The sequence below is a fragment of the Cololabis saira genome, chromosome 9 (genome assembly GCF_033807715.1).
Source record: "Cololabis saira isolate AMF1-May2022 chromosome 9, fColSai1.1, whole genome shotgun sequence".
NCBI classification, from domain to species: Eukaryota; Metazoa; Chordata; class Actinopteri; order Beloniformes; family Belonidae; genus Cololabis; species Cololabis saira.
In genome coordinates this window covers 29,607,696-29,634,002 of record NC_084595.1, presented here as the reverse complement: position 1 = coordinate 29,634,002, position 26,307 = coordinate 29,607,696, and the positions used below count along the sequence as shown (strand labels likewise).

Below are 26,307 nucleotides of genomic sequence, written 5' to 3'. Positions count from 1 at the left end.
AAACATAGTGCATGGACCCGACAGGCCATTGTACAGTTTTTCAACTGTTTTTTTCTTGCTTCATATGACTACTGAAGGCAGCTGAAATAAACACGTTTTTCTTATGATTGATTTTTCACTTTTAATTTGATCAGATCAAGCTGCCGTGACAGCTGAATAGATATTGTCTCCATTAAAAAAAGACAAACAGAACCTAAAGAATTAACATCTCTAATTTAATGCTGATCAGTGTTATAGACTATCTTTGGGGGGTAATTTCTTTTTGTCTACTATGAACAATAGTGTAGAAATGCATCTTAAATGTTCAGTTTTCCCAGTTTAGAAAAAGTTTCATGTTTTATGAAGCCTATTTCAGATTTTAGGCATTCTAGTGCAATTTCTGCCCAGAGCCCATTTGATTAACTGTTAAATTCAATACCTCTTTATCGAATAGCACAGAAATGTTCACAGTTACTTCCTACTGATGACATACTCTGTGTAGGCTCCAGAGGCAGAAATGGCAAACCTTGCCACATAAAACCAAATGTATGACTATTAGAACAAATGGACCAATATGATGGAAGTGAAAACAAATTTGCACCTTGTCATGATCTCGCAGCTATTTCAGATATATATATTGCCATAAACACCCAGAGACATAAACATCCCTATTCCTTCTTCCTTTGCGTTGGAGGAGTTGTTCCATGTTGCATCAGAGCAAAAATGAAGCGCTGCTGTATGTGCTTGTCATATTTTATTCATCTCAGGAGAGACTGCAGCACTGAGCCGCTCTCCTTCCTGCAAGCCCAAAGCAGGCAGCTGTCAGAGAGCTCGAATCCCCAGATACATTGCCCATTTTACTCTTGCTCACACAGACCAGACACAAGCATGCTTAATTGCGTAATGCAGGGGTTTCCTGTGTGCGCTCATATAGCTCATGTAACTTACATGACAGGGAGCTCTTTCTCTTTCTTTTAATGGTTCATGTTGTGAACCATTGTGGCCAAATGGATAAAAGCAACACTATTACGGAAGAACGTACAAGACAGCATTTAGTCAAATTTAGAGATGATATATAAACATAGTTGCTTTTTTTAACATTATCATTTCACTACCCTGATTTTAGAAATATAATATTATAAAGATGATGTACATTAAAAGTAATCTCCATTAAAAAGAATGAATAAGTAATTGAAATTAAAATGCAAACACCATTAATTTTTTGTCAGAAGGAAACAGACAAAGGAAACTCGTAGCCTGACTCACAAAACCCATGAGTCAGAGTATAACGTCTCGCAGGTTAATCCTAATTTTTATAATGTATGTTTAAAAAAAAAAAATAATGTAAACAGAAATTAAATGACATCTAAGAAGTACGATAATAATGAGCATGCATGATGTACAGTAGCAATAGGCTGGCTAAAAAAACAAAAACAAATCCTCACTAGACATGTCTTCCATTCCCACGTTCTCAAGACAATGAAGCCCATGCAAAATGATCTGCAAGCAGAGCCGTTCCCACTTTAACATGTTCCTTTAATGTCAGTGAAAAACATGCCCAGTCTAATTCGTGTTTTACACCTAAGTTCAACAGTGATGGAGTTGAGGACATGAGCAACTTGTCAACACCAACAACTTTTGAGTGAAGACGGGGAGGGCATATTAGCAACAAGGGCAATGTCGGATGTTTATATTTAATTGGAAGGGATATGTGGACAGGCCCGTGGTGTTGCTCAACCTTTGCAGACAGATTTGCGTGATGCAGATGAGGTCCACGGTTCACTTCACATTTAGCAGTGCATTCTCACAGAGCAGATTTCATGTTCCTCAAATGAACGCATCCAGACCACTGAACCCAAATCGCTGCCATGCAAGACTGTAAAAACTGAACAGCTCTTAAGAAGGTTTTTGTAATATTTGCACATACATTTTTCAGAGTAATATTTAGTGTAATTCGGATGAAGTTTACAGAAAAAATAACAACAAACTGCAGTTAAATCTCATTTTATCCCGCATGCCTCTTATTTCACGAGAGAGAGCTCCAGCAGCATGGGTTTCAATCTATTCAGGTTCTGCTGTGGGCGGTTAAAGTAAAACCAACTGCACACTGACTAACACATAAAAAATGTTTTTGGAAAGATTAGATTCTTGTAATGACTCAAAACATACTGATTGTGATCACTGGTGCTATATGCAGTCTACAGTCTCAGAAAAATAACATTGTTTTAGTTTCCACATATCTGCTAAAGTAGGTTCCTAGAAACTGTCCTTTTACACGTCTCTAAATGCAAACCAAAGCTAAAACACAACCATAGATGTAGATTTATCCACAGTTTCTTCGGTTTTACAGGCGATTTTGGCTTTCAAATGAAAATTAAATCAAATTACTGTGTTTTTATTTCTATTTTCAGTTGGTGTTTGGGGATTTTTGTTCTTTTTTTATGCTCCTTTTTACATTAATATAAACCTATATTGCCGGTTTACATTAGTTTTATACAGAGTGTATAAAGTCAACTATTTATTCTACAGTATAAGCTATTTTGAGTTTTTATATTTAATGGAGACTGCTCCTGCGGTTATACTTGAGATAATTAAAGAGAGATGATTCACCCCTACAGTCACAGTGTCATTAGAAAAAAAAACGAAAAACACTTGATTGTTTCTGTGATTAGCTGAGGCAGCTTTGAGAAGCTTTACAGCAGTCAGACTCTAATATTCGTTTTGTCTGCTATGGTTTGAAAATAACGTTAATACTAACTATACGTTGTTAATACAAGTGCAATGATTTTCATGCAGTCACCTGCACAAAATCCATGTCTGAGACTTCACGTTGGAGAAAAAAAGAGAAGACCACTTTAGAAAAAGGGAGTACAATTTTGTCAAAACCTTTCAGTTACACATCGCGTGTTCAGTGTTTCTAAAGCTCACATTACTGATTGATGCCTTAAGTAAATTAGTTCCTCTTTGATCAATCATTCATTGCATTTTTTGAAAGTAAAAAAGACAAAAAAAAAAGGGTCAATGTCATTGTTATTCTTCTTTTGCTGTGGGAGGTCAGGGTGCAGCGCTGCAGAATGACTCTCTCTGAAGGACACTTCAGTAAAGTGGGTCCTCGTTGACAAAGGAGCTTGAGTGCATGTTGTACAGTTTATGTCTCCTTCGCACTGCCTATCCATGCATTCCACTGTTTTTCTGTTTTTCTCTGTCCAACACTCACAAATATAGCAGAGCAACATTTCCTCAGACCAAGATCCCAATCAAGAAAGGGTTAACACGATTATGAGGCAATATTGTTCGAATAAAAATGGTAGTGCTTTTTAAACTTTCTATCGATGGGGATTTTTGCCACAAATTATGCATTAAGATGTAGATTAATAAACCAACATTTTGGGATGCACATTCTTTTCACTTCCACCCTGTTTTTGTTTCCAGGGTGTAAGATGTTGCGATGTTTGTCAGTGCTGTTACTGTCTTTCTGATACACACAGGGTGTCCTTTGGTGTCGCCTCCATGATTCACTGCCTTATTAACAGGCAAGAGCAGTGGCAGTATGTCTTGGGACTTTCATATTGGAGACCTTGTTAGCTTTGCAATCTGACAGCAGTGTTTTCATCAATAAACCCTAACCTCAAAATCCATGGTTAAAGTGCCTTAGTGAACTCTGCAACATGACTAGAGGAAGAAAGGGATTGTATCTGTTTGAAATCATCCACAATAGCCTTTTTTCCCCTTTTACAGACAGTTATTTATGTGGTTTCTGAAACAAATTTGTTAGAAATCTCAGTCGATAGTAAAAAAAATATTTTGAGACAGCATTGTCATATGAATGGTGAAGATGATAACATTTTTTGGCTCGTGTGCCATTATCTCCCTGGTTTGACATCAGAATATGAACTATTATTGTATTTGTTGACTTGGCAAAGGCTGACATAATCAGAGTAGTGGTGGTGCTGTGCCTTTTTTTTCTTAAAAAAGAACATTTACATGTTTTATATTACACATAAATGTGCAGATACTCGCCCTCTGGAAAGTGAACTAAGGCACAATACACATTAGAGATCAGCGTGTAACAAATCTGCGCTGAGGAAGACCCAAATATGGGCCGACAGGAAGAGGCAGTCAGATGTGAAAGAACAAAAAGGATTTATTAAACAAACTAAGCAAAAGTGCTTCAGGGCAGGACATCCATAAAGATTTAGCAGTAAAAACCAACGCGCAAACTGACCCCGAACCATCATCCAAAGCAGAAGTAAACATAGAGCACGAATAAGGCAAGCTCTACAAAATAAAACAGGAAGTTACTGAAAAAGAGCTGGAGAGGAATACACAAGTGGCAAATGAAGCAAGTGACAACTAAACACAGAACAGTAGCTTCACCAAAACAGTGAATCCAAGTAAACCAAGACAAATAGACAAAGCCAGAAGATCCTAACAACCTGTAATGAGATGAGAACCCATAGACCATGAAACATTTGTAAATAGTCCAACACAGGACCAGCCGCCCACAAAGCCAGTTTTGGTCTTTAGAGTGCCAAGATGAGCGACCTGGAGAACAAAAGGGCATGTACAACTCGGCACTGTGTATCAGAGCTCTCTGTTCTCGTGTTCTGGTTACGTTTAGTGTGAACATTGAGACTAAGATTTTCTTTCATGGAAACATGTATGTATTATAGAATTTTTTTATTAAAGAAAGAAATACCCATCTTCAATCGCCTCTACATGACTACTGGTATTAGTGATATAGTAGGTAACAATTTCTGTTAGTTGATAACAAATCCAGGCAGGAATAAAAGTACATAGTGTAAGGTTTTAAACATAATTTCCTAAAAACAAAATTGTCATGACCACTACAGGTTTCCATTCCCTTTTTTTTTCTCAGTTGTGCTGATTCCTCTCGTAGTAAAAAAAAACAACAAAAAAAACCAAACTTGTTACCACTGTGCAACATGGAAAATAGAGAATGCCACATTCTCAGTTGATAATTAACTGTGCGTTTTAGCTGCATGCGGTTAAAGTGTTAGCCTCATGCACCATGTTTTTAGATTAACTGTTGGGTGTTGAAAATTTCCATACAGCATTTCCTATTCCCCCTCCAGCACTGTTCCCCCTCTTCCTCCTCATTAACAAAACATTTGCCTAAACCCTCTGCAATCTTCTCTAAAATCCATTCAAGCAGAGAGGACTGAGTTTCACAGCAGAGCAGAGCTGGGAGAATTCGATTTTAATTAAAGCAGAGAGATCCTCTGTGCTTAGTGGAGGTGTGAGAGGAGAGGGCTGGAAAGGCTCTTTTCCTTTTCAGAATGAAACAACTGCAGAAACTCTGAAGGAAGAGCTTTGTTGATTTATCATTCACCTGGACCTGCTGCTGCATTTTTTTTAATGGATTTTAGTGACTTTTTATCTTCAATAATCAGGTTGGAAAAAGTCTTAATAGTCTGTGATTTTATATTCATGTTGATGACAGCAATTCCTGTGCAGGAAGGGAACTTTTAACACTAACTGAAACTTTTAATTTTGAGCAACATGTTTCTGGCTCCACCAAAGAGCCACACTTTTGACTTAGTTTTTACTCTTGGCATCAATGTTACCAATGTTACCAACCTTGAGATTAGCTCATCGCATCATAACTGAGGATACAGCAGTTCGGTCCTCTGCCTTGTTTTGACTCTAAAGTGCTTGAGAAATGTCATGATGTGAATAGCCTCACTTACAGTTTTAATAGTCATTGTAAATCTATTTTGGATCAGATTGCTCCTGTTAAATCTAACTTAGTGATAAAGAAAACCCCATGTCCATGGATTAATGTCTATATTCAGGACATGAAGGGTCTCTGTCAGAAAACAGCAAGTATGGAAGTCTACAAAACTTTAGGTACAAAGATTGCATCTCAGGGAACTGATGTTTTCCTTAAATGAAATGATAAAAAATGCCAGATCTGACTTATTTCGTCAGCTGATAGTTTTAAATAAGAAGAAGCCCCAAGTTGTGTTTGACACCATTAGTTCTGTTGTGTGTCCTGTTGCTCATTCTTCACCCGTTTCTTGCAAAGCTGATAGCAGTGCATTTTTAAAGTATTTTTTCAGCAAAATCTGGGATATTAAGACTGAACTTCCTCTCCCCTTGTCTTGTAGTCCTGTTGTTGCTGTTGAGCCTGCACTCCAAAATTGGCCTTCTTTTAATCCGGTAACCCAAGCTGATATCTCAGTTTTGGTAATCAGAATGAAGCCCTCTTTTTGTCTATCTGATGCTCTTCCCTGTAAACTCGTTTTAAAAGTTTTCAATGCCAATGACCCCTGGGTTACTAAGCTGGTAAATACCTCACTGTCTTCTGGTGTTTTCCCCAGCTCCTTTAAACCACTTCTCCAAAAACCTAGTCTGGATCCCACTCATCCAAGTAGTTTTAGGCTCATATCAAAGCTCCCATTCCTGTCTAAAGTCTTAGAGAAAGTAGTTTCTGAACAATTAACTTCCTTTCTGGAGAAGTGGAACATCTTCGACCCTTTTCAGTCTGGTTTCCGTAAGCATCACTCTACAGAAACTGCCCTGCTCAAGGTATCTAGTTACATTATGATGTCTGCAGACTCTGGGAAATGCACTGTTCTGATCCTGTTGGATCTTTCCTCGGCATTTGACACTGTCGATCATGAAATTCCTATTTGTCAGGTAGGAGCTCTAGTGTTTCAGCAAACCAGTTTCTGTCTGACTCTGCTGATTTGCTGTGCGGAGTACCTCAGTGGTCTGTTTTGGGTCCACTTTTGTTTTTCTTGTTACCCTGTTGAGTAAAAAATCCAGGAGTTTGCTGATGTTTCATACCATTTATTTGCAGACGATATCCAGCTGTACTGCTCTTTTAAAGCCTCTGAGATTCAGAAATTGAATTCCTTGATGGGGTGCCTTGCACAGATAAAACAGTAAATTATCTGCAGTTGAACTAAGATAACACTGAAGTGCTGGTGATTGGCTCTGATGATGTCATTCCAGCTATCAGACAGTTTTTAGGTGATTTGAGTGTCTCATCGAAGTCAAGCCTAAGAAATCTTGGTGTTGTCTTTGACAAAGACATGTCAACAGAATACCGATCCAAATAGCTGATGAGGAACTATTTTTACCATTTAAGGAATATCTCTAAACTAAGACCAGTTGTTTCAAAAAATCATCTTGAGCTAATTATTCATGCTTTTGTGTCATCTCGTTTGGACTACTGCATCAGTTTGTTTTCTTGCTTAAACAAAAAAGAACTGTCAGCGGGCACGGTGGCACAGCCGTCTCACAGCAAGAAGGTCCTGGGTTCAATTCCCGTCGGGAACACTGTTGGTGCTGAGTGCGTGTTAAAGGAGCTTGAGGCCGGATTGAGGCAGGATTTATGAAAAAATTTGTATACGTTTTAAGTTTTCTAGTAATAATGTCAGATGAAGCGTTCCAAACCCAAAAGAATGAGCCCTCTAGCGTATCTCTCCGTTGCCTTGAACAGGCTGTGTGCTGCAAAATGTGCTGCAATTCGGTCCCGAATTTCCCGCGCTGGGCTGCGGATGTGACGTCACATGACGCTGCATGCACGTTCTCCCCGTTCTCCCGTGCCGGCTTCGCTGTTGGCTGCAGTACCCCCGACGGTCGTCGTGGTGAAGGGTGGCGCTAGAGAGTCTCATTTCTTAAAAGGAGCCTCAAGCTCCTTTAACTTCCCCCATGACTTCAGCCCCCACTTCAGCGGTTGGCGAAAAGGATCTTTCTGTGTGGAGTTTGCATGTTCTCCCCGTGTTCCCCTGGGTAGCTAATGTGAGCTACCCTTACAAAAACATGCACACAGTCCTGGGCTATACATGCCCCCTCTGGCCAGCCGGGGCGCCAGATGGGGTGGGGATGATCTGCCGGAATAACGTGATCCTTCCACGCGCTACGTCCGGCCGGAGAAACCCCACCCTGTCTGGTGAAAAGAAGCGGCCTGCTCAATCCTCAGGATAAGAAGGAGACTCGAGCTCAGTGTAGGGCCTCCCGGGGTTGGTAGAGGATGGCAATGCCCACGGCTGTTACGTAGGTAGGAGCACTGGGTGATAAAATGGGAAAAAATCGGGATAAAAATAAATAACTGTCTCGTCTTCATCAGGTCCAAAATCTTAGAAACTCTTCACTGGTTCCCCGTCCCTTTTCGTTTTAACTAAAAATCTTGGTCCTGACTTTTAGAGCTCTGCATGGTCAGGCCCCCTCCTACATCAAGGATCTACACTCCATCTCGGAGGCTGAGATCATGTGACCAGAGTTTGCTGATGGTCCCTCGTACCCGCTTTAAGATGCAAGATCGCTCCTTCCAGGCCGTCGCACCGAGGCTCTGGAACGATCTCCCACTGTCTCTACATTCTCTGGACTCCATCGATGCTTTAAGAACAAAGTTAAAACCCACCTGTTTCTCCAAGCTTTTAAACATTAGTAGTGAGAGGGTTGTTTTATGACCACCATGTTGATTTTATGTACTTTTATTCTAGGAGTTTTTATCAGTATTGTCTTGTTTTTCTCGTATTCCTACTTTTATTGTAGTGTTTTATTTGGGTTATTATTGATGATGTTTTATTTTTTGTGAAGCACCTTGTGACATTGCGTTGTCTAAGGTGCTACTTAAATAAACTTTACTTACAGTACTTACTTACTTACTTGTTCAGATTGGATAGCAGAAGACATCCTTTGATCTCATGCTGACAGTGGCTCCCTGCTGCAGAATAATTACTTATTTTATGAAGCCATTAGAGAAGACCAATTCAAGTGATTGTTACTCAAATGTCCATCCATGGCCGACTGTAATCTTGTTGCAGCAGCAAATTGAGGGGAAGAGGAAAAGAGGTTCAGAAACTCCCACCCCCTTGAGTATTCCTTTTTGTTTAGAGCTTAGTGACCAATCCTTAAAAAATAAAATATAAAGGATTTCTCAAGCTTTCGTCTTTTGCTCATGCCTAATTAAGAAGTTGCTTTGTGTCCACATTTACACATCGATTATGCTTTTACCTTTTCCTCTTTGACTGTCAATCACGTATCTGTGTTGAAATGTTCACAATAGCCAGTCATTTAGTTACAACAGCTCAGCTTAACACCACTATGCACTACTAAAAGAAGAGGATTACATTATTTTTAGACCTTTTAACTTACCTCGTCTCTCAGAGGGGGAAAAAAAGTCACCACTGAGCTTAATGGACCATTCAGCATTATCAGGATTACAATGAGCTTTTTGCCTGCCATACTGGACTTGATTTTTAAGCATCACAGGATGTGCTTAAACATTGTCAATGGTCATTTAAACCTCGAAAGAAAGAGGCTTTTCAGATGGTAAATGTCATGGTCTTCAAGTGTCTGTTTCAAAATATGCAGAGGGGAAAAAAATGAACAAGAAATACATACCCACTTAACCACTTAACTGTTGAGTTTGGTGTGTGATACATTTGTCAAAATGGTTTTAGAACCTTTTTCTGAGGAAAGGTTAATTTACTGTAAGCGTGTGAGGACTACTGATGACTACCTTCAGCTCTAAAGTCTCAGCTATCTATTACTTGCGTGTTTGTTTTCATGCTCTGTTTCTCAGGTTAAGTTGTAAACACGGTAACATGATTACTGTTTTTACATGGACTTATTTATGTTGTTTCAGTGACTACAGTGAAGAGAAGAGAAAGAGAGGCATATATTTTTTTCTTCTCAGATTCAAAATGTCAGAATTCAATCTCTTGCAAATGTTCCTCCCAGGGAGCCAACATTATGCCAGTGAGGTGCTTACTTTCAAATAATGTTTTAGCTGACTTTAGAAGTCACATTAGTCTTCATGTTTTTGAGACATTGTTGTAGTTTAATTAACTAATTGCTTTAATTTATTCACTCATTTGGCTTCATGGATAAGTATAGTGCCCCGGGGTGAGGCTGTCCAGGGTAAACCCCCTCCTCCGCCAGTAGAGGGATGGGCTCTAGGAGACGCCGTGAGCCTTAACAGAATCTAGGGTATGGATGAATAAAGTTTTGACACACTTCCCCATTTGTTTGAATGAGAAGTTGTGTCCAAACCTTTGGTGTGCACTGTATATAGCTGAGTATCATTTGCCTAGCATTGGACATTTTATGCCATGTAGGCATATAAAATGACATAATGGAAGCATATACAAAGCGAAACGTATTGGGCCAAGGATAGTACCCTGTGGAACTTCATAACTAACTTTTGTGTGAGGAAGACTCCTTGTTCACATGAATAAACCAAAGTATATCAGATAAATATGACTTAAACCAAGCTGGTGTGGTTCCTTTAATCCCAATAACATGTTCAAACCTCTGTAATGGAATATTGCCGTCAACTGTATCAAATGCAGCACTGAGATCTAGCAGGACAAGTATAGACACAAGTCCACTCTCTGAGGGCAGGAGGAGATTATTGGTAACTTTCATCAGTGCTGTTTCTATACTATGATGTGGTCTGAATCCAGACTGAAACCCAGCCATCAAATTGTTTTGCTTCAAATGGTCAGATTTGCTGCAATCTTTTTTCAAGTCCTTTATCTTAAAGGTAGATTGTATATAGGTCTATTATTAGCTAATACTCCTGGATCAAGAACAGCTTTTTTAAAGTGGAGGTTTAGTTACAGTGACTTTAAAGCCCTGAGCCAGTCAGCCTGTTTATATAGATAGATTGATTGGATCCAATATGGAAATGTTAAACCTCCTGGAACAGTATGGTTGGGATAATGTGTGAAAGAGACATGTTGATGGTTTAGATGTAGCTATTGTTACAAGCATATCAGAGAGCCTGAAACAGAGCAAAGATAATGAACAACCAGGGTAAACCCACATCTCACATTGTTCCGATATTTTCTACTTGTAGACTTGCATCCGTAAAGCACTCACTTATGCTGGTTGTATGAACCTCATTCAAGGTTTAGTCTCCCTGGCTACAGTGCTGAAAATAAAGAGGGATTTTCTACTAAAATAGGACACCTTCTTTTCAGACTTTAGAAGAATTAGTGCACTACAATTTCCTGTACGGCAACAGTGCATAGCTCCAACAGTTATAGCCTGTATTTGTTTGTCCCACATTTTCACGATGACTGAGGTTCTGGCAGCAGTCAGTCTACTGATAACATATTTTTAACTGTAACACCCTTTGTGGAAAACACATTTAGAAATGTCATCAGATAATATGCAAAGTGGCATTCTAAGTGCCAGAAGGGTCAAGTAGATCTTGTGTGTAGTGAATGGTTAGTGGTCATCATGTCAGTTTATCAAAACTGGCGTTAGGCCTGTCACAAATGTGGCCAGGCAGTATTAAACCTGAGCTTAATTAAAGTGGCAGACGGGAAAGGGGGAGCCAAAGCTGTAGCACACACCACAGTAGCTTTTGCCAAACATTAAGAGAAGAAAACCGCCCTGGCAGTGTAATCTTGTTTTTACTGGAAACAGCCTCTCCAGCTTTCAGAGGTCATGCACTCGAAAGACTTGCCATCTGCACTGAGCCAGCCACCTTAGTCTGTTTTGCTGAGCAGCAAAACCTTGGCATCCCACCAGTTTATTGGAAATGTCTTTGTCTATTCTATTCTATTATTGTATTGGTATACCTCCTCGACTGCTGACTTGTGTTACATAGTGTTATGTTGGCATATTAAAATAAAAGCCTGTCACTGAGAGAACAGCCTTTCTATTTTTTGTTTACTCGAGTTTTCTCTTGTACCTCTAATGAGGCATCAGGCAACTCTGTGTGGAACAGTCAATGTAAACACAAGCGTGCTCAATCTCATCACCAGGGGAGGAATGCAATGTTTAGTGTGATTTGATTTGACATACGCAGCTAATGCGCACTGGCAGGCCAAACACGCCAGGAGAGCAGAAAGACGGGCCCCAGGGTGAGGGAAGGGTCAGCACTGCTGTGGCTAACACAGTTAACTCCTCTGTTGCTCTCCGAACACATCCTACACGACAGAACTTGTTCAGGATGGGACTTGTGTTGTGCAAACAGGGGAGACGGTAAAAGGGACAATGAGACAAAACTAACGATTTCCTTTCACACTGATGCTGGCAACAGGGATCCTGATGACCTCGTCTTCCTGCCACTGTTGACCGTTTCCATAACAACAGTGCTTCTGCTCCCTATACATCCACTCTTGATGTGTATCAATGGTTTTTCTTTTTTTACTGACCTAACGTATTTTTGCTGACATTTTGCCACACTGGTATTTCCCTGTGTTTTTCCAACAATTGTGAAAACACGGCGAGAGAACCCATTTTTCAACCCAGAGGATATCACAGCTAATTTACTTCAGCCGGTGTGAACGGCAGTGAGGACTCTAGCAGTTACGACGCCTCTCCCGTGTTCTTGTTAAAAGAATGCTTTGGCAAGGGAAATTGATTACATCTGCAGTAACAAGAAACATTACTGAATGTTGTTTCATCCTTTATCAAGACAAAGTATCCAACTCTTCTTCTTAGAGTTTGAATCTGTTTGATATCTGTGATTTCATTTCATATTGTCAATTTTTCTTTTCTTGGCAGTGTCTTGCCTCCAGGTGAAAAAGATTACATGACAACACAGCTAGACGCTTCAGTTCTTGCTGTTATCTTTTCAGACATATACAGTTGAGTTCAGTGGCTCATTGCTTGAGCCCACCAGTCATCAATGTTGCCAGACACTTCTGTTTCTGAACTCATGAGGTGCAGCCCAGTTGAAACCAGCTTTACTTCCAGCATTCACCCTGGTCAATGAGTCCCAGAACAGACGAGGAGAATATTTATGGTTTGGACTTGTGTCGCCATTTTGCCTGCAGCCCAACCAGAGCTGGCTGTGCAGCCGCTCGCCGAAAATTAACTTTGATGTTTCCGCTGGTAAATCCACTCTGATTAAATATTTTCTGGCTCAATTAATGAGAATAATGGTCAATCTGAAAGTTTATGTCCTTTAAACACAAAAAACTTTGTGGTGCGCACTTTGTTGTAGCTTGCTTTCTTTTGATATTTTTTTTTTTTATTATGCATGAGTCATAACCTCTACTTCTATCTGTGGCTGAGAAAGGTGTTCACCTCCAGACAACAATCACACAGTATATAAACCTGTAACTAAAAGTGCTTCAGATTTAGTATAATTGTGGTTTCCAATCACATTATTAATGTTGCATACATCACTCAGGCCCGGTGTTGGGCCAGACTGTGGTTGTAATTACATTTTGAAGCTGTGATAAATGCAAGAAGTGGTTTTCTGGCCTGTCCTCTTGAGGGTTATGGTTTTATGTGAAACAACTTTAAAAGTTTGCACCAAATCATGACTTCAGTTTATTATTTAAATGTCTTCTAAATGTTCACACATGTGAACCCCAACCCTGCTTGTTAAGTACAAAACAACAGCTATCTGCTGAGAATTTTATTTGTCCATTCTGAACAATTTTCCTTGTTTTTTAAATCGTACAATATGAATGATCTTTACAGTTGTAGCTCGAGTTTAGTCACACTTTTGCTACCGTCTTTTCTTTTTTCCCCCACAAAGGGATTTCAGTTTTTTTGTTTTTTTTTGTTTTTAATGTGGGGATTTTGAGGCTCTGATCCATACAGTACATAAGTGACACAACGGTTGTTTATTTTCTCCATCTTTTACATGTGTTCACTCTGTAAAATCTATTTCAGACTTTCTCCAATTATAACTCACTGTTTACACATGCAGCTCCAAAACCAAACTTTTTATGTGTGGATCCTTGAGGACTGCTGCACTACTACTGCTGAAAGGCATGTTGAAAGGAGAGGTTTTATTTTTCTTCTTCAACCTTGAAACCTTAGCTTTCAAATGACTGGCCTACACAAACAGCTTCCAGTTCGAGACAAAGGCCAACTTGTTAAATAGTCAATGTATTTAATTTTTCCTAAAATACAGTTGTTTTCTTCTGTCAGAAGTGAGCTTACTTGCCAGATGGGGTGGGGAGGATCTGACTGGAATAACGTGATCCTTCCACGCGCTACGTCCAGGCGGAGAAGCCCCACCCTGTCTGGTGAAAAGATGCGGCCTGCTCACTCCTGAAGTAAGGAGGAGACTTGAGCTCAGTAAAGGGCCCTCCTGGGATTAGTAGAGGGTGAGCAATGCTCAGGAGTGACTTAGGTAGGAGCACTGGGTGAATAAAATGGGGAAAAACATCGGGATCAAAAAAAAAAAGAAGTGATCTTACAGGGGCAGGACTGAAGAATCATCACGGTTAGAGTGCAAGGTGGAGCGTGGGAGTAACTTTTCAATATTGTTTGTACAGCTGCTGGACGATAGAAATAAAGGAATAATCCCACTGTGAAACAAGGATTGCTCTGGGGAAATATAAAAAAAAAAAAATCAAGTTTGTTGACTATACAGACAAAAACATTTAAAAGAAAAGTTTAGGAAATATACCTTTTTTCTTGCTTATTAGAGACAGCCTCTAGAGCTCTCTGACGTTTGTCCTTCAGACTGGTGAAAGTGTCTCCATCAGATACTCAGGACACCATGTTGTGATGGAGATTTAGCTTTGGCCATTTGATTAAACCCAATCTACTTTTGAGCAGTATAGTTTGAAGTGGCATTTTTCAAGGTGATGCTGTTTTCTCAGGCTTGACAAAGATTTCCTATCCAGATGAATGCAGCATCATCTTAGGGATAACAGATAACAGGTGTCTAGCTTATGTGACACCCAATAATGTGTTGTCACACCATGGGCAAAAAACCCTAACACAACTAACTAACAAAATAAAAATAAAAATGATGTGTTTGTGAGCTGGACTGTAAATTGTATCTGCATTCAGTAGGTGGATGCATGTCTCAAGATGGCTTGAAGTAGCTCACTGTCATCTCAAGCCTTAAAATTGACATTGAGAAGCATCCATCCATCCATCCATTAGCTATGCCCACTTATTCCCACGTAGGGTCACAGAGATCTGCTGTAGCCTATCCCAGCTTTCTTGGAGTGAAAGGCAGAAGTTAACTCTGAACAGGTCACCATTTCATCCCAGGGCTACATATAGACAAACAGTTTGAGCAAAAGAAGCAGACATTATGGCACGTTTACCTCAGAGGTCAGAGCTGGAAATAGTGAGTTGACCATGTTCCAGTTGCAAAGTCAGAAAATAGACCTTCACAAACATCTGGCTGTTGCCCTTCTTAGCTAATTACTAATTCTAAACAATATTGTTTTTCGATATTTACAACAAGAGTGGTAACATGTCCACTGATTTAAAAAAAATGCATGTTTCACTTAATGTGAGTAAAATAAGAAAAAATATTACAAACAACAAAATTCCCTTCGTTGATGCGTGTAGCAACCTATTGAAGTCTGAAGCTGGAGAAGGTGAGCTAAATGTGAAAATTAGGACTTTTTTTCCTCTGTGGTTTTCAAATGGGGGTGGGGCTGGAGAAAGGTATCAACTTGTTTTTCAAGCCCATTAACTATTTCTCGATTACGTAATCTTCCAAATTTAACAATGATGGAGGGTGTTGGGGTGTCGCCCGTGGAGAGTCAGAGAGCCAATGAGGGTCTGCAGAACCACCAAGGTTGTCAAGTTCTGTGCAGATTTGTCCCAGTGTCCATGAATGTTCTGGAAAATTCACTGACCTTGAGGAGTGTTGTGTTACACCTTCCCATTGCAGCCTGCACAGAATTTGGAAAGTCACACACAAAAAAAGGAAATGTAGTAATCAGTTATTTTTAAATAGATTTATTAGAAAATGATCATGATTAAAAAAAAGTCATTGGCTTTAGATGTACTGGGTGTTCACTTAAGCTCTCGATTTGTTAGTTTCTGCCTCTTTGAGTCTGTCTTCCCTTGTTTTTGTCACTTTAGTTTCATCCAGACTTTTTAATTTCCTTCTATTCCCATAAAAGCTAGATCCAAGATAGTTCAGTGAAAAATGCTTCAGTTAAGTTTTCTCTCTTATTTTCACCCCCCTTTTTCCACCTAATTTGTCAAAGATGGTGGAAACATTTGGAGCAGTCAGTGTTTCTGGAAGTTTGCAAAACAGAAATGTGCTTTCAGCAGAATTAATTGCATTTAATCCTCTTTTTTAAAATCTTTATTAAATTATTTTTTTTTTCCATAAAATATTTTTGTTTTTAAACTTAACAGACCAATGAAAGCATTATGACTTGCTATTTTCACAAGAGCTTGATTTAATTCAGCAATATTTTAATAAAAAAAAAACATAATTTATGCTTCTGATAATAATTATTTGGGTATTTGAAAGCTTGTCAACAACTTTGACATGTTTTTCTCTTTGCATGTGATGAAGCTCCCTCGGGTGTGCTCATTGTCTCTTTCTGTCTGTCTCTCCACTGCAGATGGCGAGTCCTGCCCTCTCTCTCCCAGATCAACTCGGCGAATAACTGCCCACACAAAGCTGAAGGATCTCGGTTCATCTGGTAAATACAACTGGCTTCCTTCTCTGCAGCGTGGGAGAAAGTTCCACTGCAGTGCTGGTGTGGCATCACTGTATAGGCTGATAAGTGATCTCCTTTCACTCTGAGCCACTCACCTTTCATGCCATGGCCCCTTAGCTGGCCTGTGAGGGTTGGACTGTGAGCAGGAACACACACAGACTCTCATGCGAACTCGGTCAGAAGAGCTGCACAGTGCACCCTTGCAAAGGATCTCCTTTAATGAGACCGAAGATGCATACTTGAGAGTCATGTGATTCCTTGGATGACTTCCATACAAGATTGAGGCACTTCTGAAATTTTTTTCTTCCCTTTCCAGAGGGGCTGTGTGGTGGGGGCAGAGAGTCTGTGTTGATTCTTTTACTTTATGAGTTGTCATCTCTGGAACAGTGGGTCTGAGTGGCAGAGGGAGCCAGCATGGCCAAGCCTCTGCTGAGGATACAGCGCTACTTCCGCAGAAAACCTGTTCGATTCTTCTCCCTCATCCTCCTCTACCTGACGGCCGGGAGCCTTGTCTTCCTGCACTCTGGCTTTATTGGGGACAGTGGCCCCGGAGCACGGGGTGGCCGGGACTCTATTGTATCTTCAGAGATGATCAGCCGGAGTTCATCATCGGACACTCGCAGTGGTGGCATCATGAGCAGGGTGTTTAAGGACACGCACAGATCCGGACGGAGGTTTAGTCCTCAATGGGTGAGAAGGAATGGACATGAGGGACACAAGACGTTGAGCAGGGGGAGAGACTACACCCACAACTGGAATCGTGCACTCAAAGGACGCAATGCAAAAGACATGGACGATGGAAGAGGTGAGATGAAGGCAGGAAGCATGCCTCATTATTACTGTTGCCTTCAGAAATGTGATATCTGCATCTCATACAGACAAAATCTCCAAGAATAATGCATAATAAAGTAATGCATTTGTGCAGATCATAAGATATCATGAATATTCATCAATTATGCATCAATGCATCATTATAATGATATAAACTCACAGGTTGATTCACAGTACATAATGCCCTGGTAAGCACTAATGCAGCTTATGCTGCAAATAAATCTTTGAGGCATTTTAATGAGTCATCGCTCCAAGGTGTACAGCATTTCAGAAGACGTTGAGAGGACGATTGTGGTCAAGTCCTCCATCTTTTCTCAACATGACTACTTCAAGGCTGAGGCTGTGTTTTCTGCTGCTCAGCAACATTTTTCAGTGGATTATATATCATGACAATTGCTAAATGACCATATATATGCAGAATTTACACGTTTAGCTGTTTTGTACTTTGAAAAAAAAAAGAAAAAACTGACTTGGTTCATTCTCTGTCTGAAAAGATTCACGTGACATCTTCCTGGAAGCTGCAGACTTACACAAAGTTAATTTCTCCGCTGAACTTTTCTTTCCTGTCACTTTTTGCTCTAATGGATAAGAAGATTTTAAAACTAAATTGACAGCGTGTTCTTCCCACAGCTTCCAAGAAAATAAGTTTACTCAAAAATTATATTCAGGTTAATTTACAGCTACATGTACATTATTTATGTATTCCAACTAGATGCATTTTACTGCACATTATGATTTGAAATTGAAGACATTTTTAAAGAGGCTCACCATTTTTAGTAAAAGTATTAATGTAAATTAATCATCAGCTAAATGCATAATCAGTCGGTAACTTCAGCAGTATTTTGTTGTAGCAGACGGAGTAGACTTTAACAATGTAGTTTTTGAATATGTATGGTTGCCTTGCATGATTTTTGATGCAGCATATTTATAGTGCCTGATCTGTCAGATGAATATGAAAAAAATAAATATAATGATAATACTAAAAAAAACTAATAATACTAACATTCAGTTGTGATGTGCTAAACATCTGGTTTGGAAACAGCTGGACTGGCAGGAAGACAGCTTTGCTTGGAATGAGTGTGTAGCACATTGGATGTTTCCAATTATTCACCAATGAAGTCTTAGAATAGACACTAAATAATGCAAACAGTTTTTACTGCAACTCCAAGTTGGTTAAGTGGGTTTCTGGTTCCTACCCAGAGTGAGTGGCGTACAGGCAGATGGTGAATCCAAATTGCCCATAAATGCAGGGCATAAGCGTGAGTGACTGATGCTCTTCTCTGTTTGTGGTATGATACAATGTGAAAGCTTGGTTTTTAACTCTGGGAAAGATTCCAACATCTGTGAGTGGGATAAAGGTCAAGCCAGAAAAGAAAATAAATAATATATCCTATTACAAAACATCTGAGTCACAGCACAGCTATGTGGTACAGAGCAGAATATTAAAGAAACATGCCGAACAATATCGTCCCCAGTTCAAGGAAAGGAAAAACGGACATGTTTATGATGTACATTGAAGCTTAGACTTATCTGATCGAACAAGGTCTCTCAGTCTGGGTTGGTCCTCCTCCTTCCCCTCAACCAACCATGCACACACCCACACACACGTACACACACACACTTATCTCCTGGGACAGCAGCTGTATGTGATGATTGAATAATTAAAAGCTTCAAAGCTTTGTTTTTATTTACGCATCCAGCACCACTCATTACTCTGGAGCCTTGAACATATTCAGAACTCTCTTCACTTTGGGTTAAGAGTTGTTTTTTTTCTACTTATTTCTTATGCCTCATGCAGGCTTTCTCTTCAGCTCTGGATGCAGTGTTGGAGAGAACATTGCAGTGTAAGACACAGACTGCAGCACATAAGCATTTTATCGCTGTCTGACGCAGTAGCGCAGACTTCTTTTCTGATGAGATATCAGTCGAAACTCTGAGAGGGAACGCATCTTAAATCACAGTAGGTACAATCAGGTGCATCCGAAGAATCATCCTTTGCTCTGTTTTTTCCAAAAATATTCTATTCAAAGCTTTTAAATCAGCATCTCTCAAACAGCAGATTATTTTCCAGCTCAACAATAATAGAGGAGGCAGATTACAGCATGCCGCAGCTCACCACATGCTGCATAATTGCAGGCCTTCAGACCACAACAATTAAAGTAATGCAGGGGACTCTATCCTTCCCCCATCTTGCCTTTTACAAAGGCTGAGAGCTGTAATGACACAGATGGTGAGAGGTTCGCTGGCTGAATCTTTTGTTGCCCAGTTAAACAGGAGAGCATTGTTTTTATGAGAGACAAGAAGCTTTTGAGGGTCAGTGTGTCCCTCTGCAAAGGTTCACTGAAGCTCCGCCCTCATAGACTTGTTAAATAGGCAGCCACATGACTGCTGCTACAGTTACAGGCCACTAGAAGGAGATGTGTGTCTTTATAAATAAATCAAGATTCTGCCCTAGTTTTGACTCACTTATGAGTTCTGTTACCACATTGTGCAGCCTTGTGATGAACATATACTGTTGCAGATGAGGTACACTTGTGATGGTTTTACAAAAGATTTCCGCTGCTCTTATTGAAGCTGACTCTTGTATCCCTAGCTTTGTCTTTTTACTGCCCTTCTGTAATTAAATCTTTGTATTCGTTTTTTCTTTTTCAGCAAAGTACATTGGCTGCTACATTGATGACACTCAGAAAAGAGCTCTGAGAGGAGTTTCCTTTTTTGACTACAAAAAAATGACTGTGTTCCGTTGCCAAGACAACTGTGCTGAAAGGTACTACACGAGCAAACAAGAAAAACCGCATCCATATGCTTTTCACCATCTTTTTACACTTACTAAAGTCAATCATGTATCAATCATTTTTGTGTAGATCAACTGATGACTTTCTTAAGGTTTCCCTGCCCCATTATATTTAATGCAATGACTATTCAGGTCATGTTGGTTAAATCATTTACAAAAAAACACAGAAATTACAAGATGAAAGTTTTTTTAAATGTACTGCTTCTCTTCACAAGAGTTTTAGAAATGTTAACATCGCAGCATTAATCTTTGATTCATCAGTGGGTGACCTGATCTAATTAGATAAGGGCATATCCATGATCTCAGCTCAGTTGAAGCTTATTATTATTCATGAGTTGATCAACTTTGCCTATGAAGAAGAAAACAACGTGCCGTCATGGATGAAGTGGTGATGCAGGGATGTTCTTGTTTTTGTTTTATTTATTTTTTTTATTGATGGCATCAGCATTCTGATTGGGACTGAAATTATTCTAAAATATATCAATTTAATTAATTTTTTTAAATAATTGATGCCACTTTCATTTAACATGTGGATTCCTAGTGTTCTTTTGGGAATTGATGTGTGGAAAAAAAGAAATATGTGTTCCAGTTTTTCTAGCATTTCTCTCTCTACTGCTCTGCTCCATTAGTTTTCTGCTTCCCTCACAGTGTGTCTCCCACTGCTACCTGACCTTCCCACTCTCAACTCCCTTTTTTCTCTCTCTCCCTCTTTTCTTGCCCTCTGGAATACCGTAGACGGCTCTATCAAATGCATTGAATTTCATCCATGACTGATTTGCAGAACTCAGACTCTGAGCTGAGAAAGATGCTTGTTTTCAGCTCCCTCACTCCTCTTGGTTCATTCCTCTTGCAACCTGCCTGTCTCCTCTCACTGAGCAGCAGGTTAATAAAAACAGACAAACAAATGAGGGGCAACACAAAGCAGCACACAGAGGTTTGAGTTTGACTGGCAGTCCAGGGAACTTGCTCTGCGTGCAGGGTGTGTTAAACGTTTAATTGCATCTGAGAGGTCTATTGGGAGTCAAGTCTTGCATAAAGGAAAGAAGAAACCTTTTGTGTTTCCCTCTGCAAGTATACTCCACACATTGATAATGAGCTTTGCCTTAGAGGCCTCCAACATGTGCAACTTGGCTAATTTTCAACCACCAAAGAGAAATATGGTACCTTAGAGTAATGCATTTATGTGTGCTTCATCTCTGCCTCAGCATCCCTGGTGGACCAGATGTTTGTTTTATATTGATTACAGCTCACCCAAGTGCTCAAAAGGATACAGTGTATTGGCCTAGAAGGGATTAAAAACATGATGACGGCTCAGAACAATCACTTAAACCTGGTTTTCATTTGCTAACGTGCCTAATCCTTTTTTCATTCCCTGTCCTCCAGAGGTTACATGTACGCAGGCCTAGAGTTTGGCGCAGAGTGCTACTGCGGTCACAAGATTCAGGCACCCAATGCTTCAGAGAGTGAATGCAACATGGACTGTAAGGGGGAGAGGACCAACCTGTGTGGGGGAGCCAACCGACTGTCCATCTACCGGCTGGAGCTGAGCCAGGAGTCAGCACGCCGCTGTGAGTCTGACAATTCATACCAACCATGTGCTGATTTACACAGCACTAGCTACTGCACACAACTACAACATAAATTTGGTCTCAAAAAATCGAATTTGTTGGCCCTGTCTACAGGGGAAAAAACAAAAAAAACTGAATAGACCTCAATATGCAGTTTAGCTGTACAAAGATGCAGTTTTGATCCAAAAATGTAGCCGCCTGGGTTTGCTTTGAAGTAAAGCTTTTGTTATATTTTGGGTTATTCTCACAGTTGGATGCTGGCTGCTCTGTTGTTTTCCTATTTCCCCGGAGAGCTCTTCTACCTGTGCAGCCGGTCGTGTTCTGCATCCCAAGCATTCGCTGTGTGCTGGTACAACACAGCGGGGTTAAAAGAAAGAGCTGATTATCAGAAGTGAAAAAGGGAATGTCCATATCTAACTGTCAGAAATGTGTGTGAAAACCAAAGATCAAGCTAATTTGTGTTCCTTTTTGTGGTGATATTTCTAATGCCTTTGAAATCCAAAAAAGCCCAGTCTTCCAGTGTGAAGTAACTTGACACGTTCACCTTCCCTATTCCCTATTTACGTACCAAATTCTTAGAAACATCCCCTTTTCACAACCGATAGATCTCGGATCCATCACGTCTGAAGCTTATCTCTTTATGTCTCCTGCTGTTTTGTTTATTATTATTTTCATTTCCACTTTTTGCCTTCTGTTTGCCTTTCATCAAACTGCTGTGTTAGCTCTTTGCACCAGTGTTTTCACCTCTAACCTAAATCTCTGTCATGCGAGCCCGGTTCAAAGCTCTAAAGAGGAAATGCAGGAAATGTGTTGATGTGGCTGTTTTGTGTTTTGCTACACACAGGCCATCGTGCTCATGTGTTGTGCTGTTTTAAACAGCGTTTAACAGTTACAATCTGTTAATTGCTTCTCTGTATCTTATCTATGATATATGTTTGGAATGTTTGGAAGCTGCGTCTTTGTGACACAAGTAAGCAAAAAAATGTAACGCTTCATTTTAATTTAAAGGAGGTTTGAAGAAAGAAGGGAAAGCACATTCAGACTTTTACCTAAAAACTTTCAGAGATAGTTCAAGGTAAAAAATGAATAAAACATTGCACACGCTAACCCCATCCACACATCTTGGGCAGATCTGAAAGTAGTTCTTTTTAAATAAAAAAAGGCATAACTGCCTTTTATGGTTATTTCTGTCAGCAGCAGATTGCAGAGACGAGCTCATGAGTCTTAGTTATGTGCTGGTATTGGTAGCATGATCTTTGACAGGAAGGAGCAATGCAGCCTCGTAGCGTCATCTGCATATTTACTTACTGTATGTTTGAGTAAGCAAGTTGTTTTCACATCTGTAACAGTTAAAAGGTTTATTTTGTATTGACAGCAGACTACGTCAGAAGTACTCTGTATCAGCATTGCCAACATGGTGACAGCTCAAATAAATGTGAAAGGAGTGGTTTGATGTTGTAGCTGTGACTAAAAATGTTTCAGAAAAAAATGTTGAAACACTTAATTCCTGAGGTAAACACCCCTTTTTTAATTCTCAGTTTGACTGATATCTATAAAAATAGCTGGAATTATTCTAAGGCTGACAATACCTCATTTCTGTGTGTTTTGATTTTTAATCATTTATTTTGTGCTGATAATCATACGGATTAAAATAACTTTAAAAAATCAATTAAAGCATAAAATGTCATATTAAAGATAAGCTTGACTTCCAGTGAGAAAGAAGAAAAGCTCCTACTTGCTCAGTGATTCCATCCGTCCATCAGGTCAGAGAGAAGATCTGTGACTAGAGAATGACTGCGTTTACATGCACTCAATAACCCTTTTAAAACCCGAATATTGGCAATAACCCGAATTTTGACTGCATGTAAACGTAGTCAGTGTAGCACAGCAGGGATGCGAGTGCTGCTAAGCAGGTCTCCTGGCTGCTTAGGGCCTCAGTACATTAAGGGTAGAGTCCCTGTGGGCTCTCATCTTCAGGGGTCATTGACTTCAAGACGTTCTCATGGAAGCCATGTTTACTTACCATAAAACTAGACATTTCCTCCTGTTGAATGAAATCCCGCTTTGTTTTGTCTCTTCAGATGGCAGTGCCATTTTCAAAGGCTGCTTCCGCCGGCCAAACAATGTCACAATAGCCCTTCCCTACAGCGCTGTCATCCAAAACATGTCAGTGGACAAGTGTGTGGACATGTGCACGGAGAGGGTGAGTGGGCACCCGTTATGCAGTTTATGCATTGCACATTTTGACATTGCGTGACCTTGTCCTCTCCGTGTAACGCCTGTTTTATTTCAGGAGAAATCACTGGCGGTTTTGGGTGGAGAGCGTTGTCACTGCGGCTTCCCGACTCTTCTCTTCTCCCTTCATGAGCCGGAGGACGAGGGGATGTGTCTCAGTCACTGCCCTGGAGAAGAGTTTGAGAGCTGTGGAAATGACAAGTTCTTTGTGGTGTACCAGACACAGGTTCAAGGTAAAGTTTGATGTCACAGCTGTATTGTATAGGGCACACAGATGAGATCAGCTGTCAGCCACAACAAGTGTACAGTTTAGACGGATAACGTGTTACGTCTTATCTTTCACACAGGATCTATTATCCAGAACATTCAATTTGAAGTAAGATAATGGATACAGCATTAAAGTGCCAGTCTTAGATTTAATCTGACTACATCAATGTCAATATGGAGAAAACTGTGTGTGTTTGTTGTGCAGTTATTTTGGTTTGATGGTGTTTTAAGTCTGCCCTCAAGCAGATTCTGTTAAATTTTAGTTTCATGTTTTTTTTTTTTTTAAGTTTCCTCAGGCACACCTCTATAAACACAGAGGGTAAAACATGATAACCACTGATCTTCTAACACATGGTTCTGCAATGATTCAAGAAAACCAGTCAGTCAGATCCCATTTGAGAATGTTATCTGACTGATAAAACACTTGATTTTTGACATCTAAGCCACAATTTAATTCATCTCCACTTGTTATGCGCATGTAGAGATATTGGGGGTGATGAAAATATCTTAACCCCTTGATCCATATAATCAGAGCCTACAGACCGAAGTCGGGAAAGGACATGAGATTTTAAGAGCAGCGGCAAGCTTGGCGGGCAAGAGACATCAAAAGGCATGTGAGATTCGAGTAACTCTTGCTCCTTAAATAAATCTTTGAAGGAGATGGCGTAATTGCAATAAAACATGCAGAGGGGTGAAAGCAAGCTTGAGATGGCCTGGCTGAACTAGCTCCCAGGGGTCACTTCATTTGGCAATTAGATGTTCGGCTGTGAGCTCACATAGTTGAGAGAGAGTCAACAATTGCTCTTCAGAGCTAGAAGCAGAGTTGTCCTTGACACTTTATTACATATGACTCAAAATGTCTGGTTTGTATTTATCAGGGAAGAAATGAGGAGCAAGTGATAATTGACTACTAATGCACTCTTTCTTAAACTAATGGATTATAATATTGATATATCGATTACTTGATACATATATAAAATAAGAAAGAAATTACTAATTAGGAACTACTTGATAACTGATTAAGCGCTTATAAATACTTGGTGAGTTGCTTAACAGCAATTCTGTTTGTTGGGTTTTTTTTTGCCAAGTAGTTGATATATTGTCCTCACTGTAAACGATTGTCATGTAAATTAACAGTAAAATACTGGCAGCAGGGTTGCCAGTATTTTACTGTTAATTTTACAGTTCTCCTACTGTTATCTAGTTTACAGTATATTACTGTAATAATACCATGTACTGATTTACAGTACATTACTGTTTTTTCTTGATTTCACAGTAGACTACTGGCAGCAGGGTTGCCAGTATATTACCGTTTTTTCTACAGTTTGCTTACTGTAAACTTAATTTACAGTTTATTACTGTTATAATACTATCTAGTAAAACACAGTATATTGCTGTATTTTATTGGATTTACAGTAAACTAGTGGCAAGGTAGCCACAATATTGTTTTTTATATTAACAACAGAATTTTACCATAATCCCAAATAAAGTACCATGCAGTCATTTTTGTAAAGAGCATATTACTAGCAATTAGCAAATAAGCAAATGTAACCTGGTATTCTATACAACATACTGAATGATTCAGTTAACTTAAATGCAGCAATAAAAATCTATGGAAAAGAAGAGACTTAGAAAATATTAGATCAATTATATAAGCCAACATTTATTTGTAAAGAGGCAGAATGAACTTAAACAAACAGTTTTTTTCCCCATTACAGTTGGAAATTTCAAATGTGCATAACAGAATAAGGCAGCCCATTCTTTCATCAACTGTGAACACAATGAACACTAATCAACTTTTTAATAAACTTCGAGGAATTATGCATCTTGCCATTGCAAGTAGTGCTGCCTTTTTAATACAAAATACAAAAACAATCATTTTTCTGCAGTGCTCTACAGCATAAATACCCACATTTTTTAAAATAGCAAATTCAGTAGAAAGGAGAAAGACAAAAGACAAAAAAAATGGGCAATAACTGTGGCTACACTGATGTGAAGTTCCTGGGTAGAGAGATCTCACTGACCTACATGAAATCCCACTCAAAGTCTATGAGGTTCTTCAGAAGAGAGGACACACGGGGGTTGACTGTGACTCTTCTGAACGACTCTCCCTGTCTTCTTGGAGACAATCTTGTCCCGGCTGGCCTTGGTCCCTTTTTCTGGGTTGATCCCAATGAAGCGCCTGAAAAACACAGTAGTCTGAGATTAGAGGTTGGAAAAATTAGAGGTTGGAACAATTTCATGTCAA

At 39.6% G+C, this 26,307-nt stretch overlaps 1 protein-coding gene across 1 annotated transcript in view; it reads left to right on the top strand.

Annotated features, from left to right (window-relative positions):
- Positions 1 to 26,307, top strand: part of wscd2 (WSC domain containing 2) — a 42,457-nt gene that overhangs the window by 5,881 nt on the left and 10,269 nt on the right. Inside the window, exons 2-6 of the mRNA XM_061729142.1 lie at positions 16,266 to 17,169; positions 19,848 to 19,962; positions 21,373 to 21,557; positions 23,639 to 23,760; positions 23,851 to 24,025. Of these exons, the coding sequence (XP_061585126.1) occupies positions 16,779 to 17,169; positions 19,848 to 19,962; positions 21,373 to 21,557; positions 23,639 to 23,760; positions 23,851 to 24,025 (988 nt within the window). The 5' untranslated portion in view covers positions 16,266 to 16,778. The remainder of the gene's footprint in view (positions 1 to 16,265; positions 17,170 to 19,847; positions 19,963 to 21,372; positions 21,558 to 23,638; positions 23,761 to 23,850; positions 24,026 to 26,307) is intronic.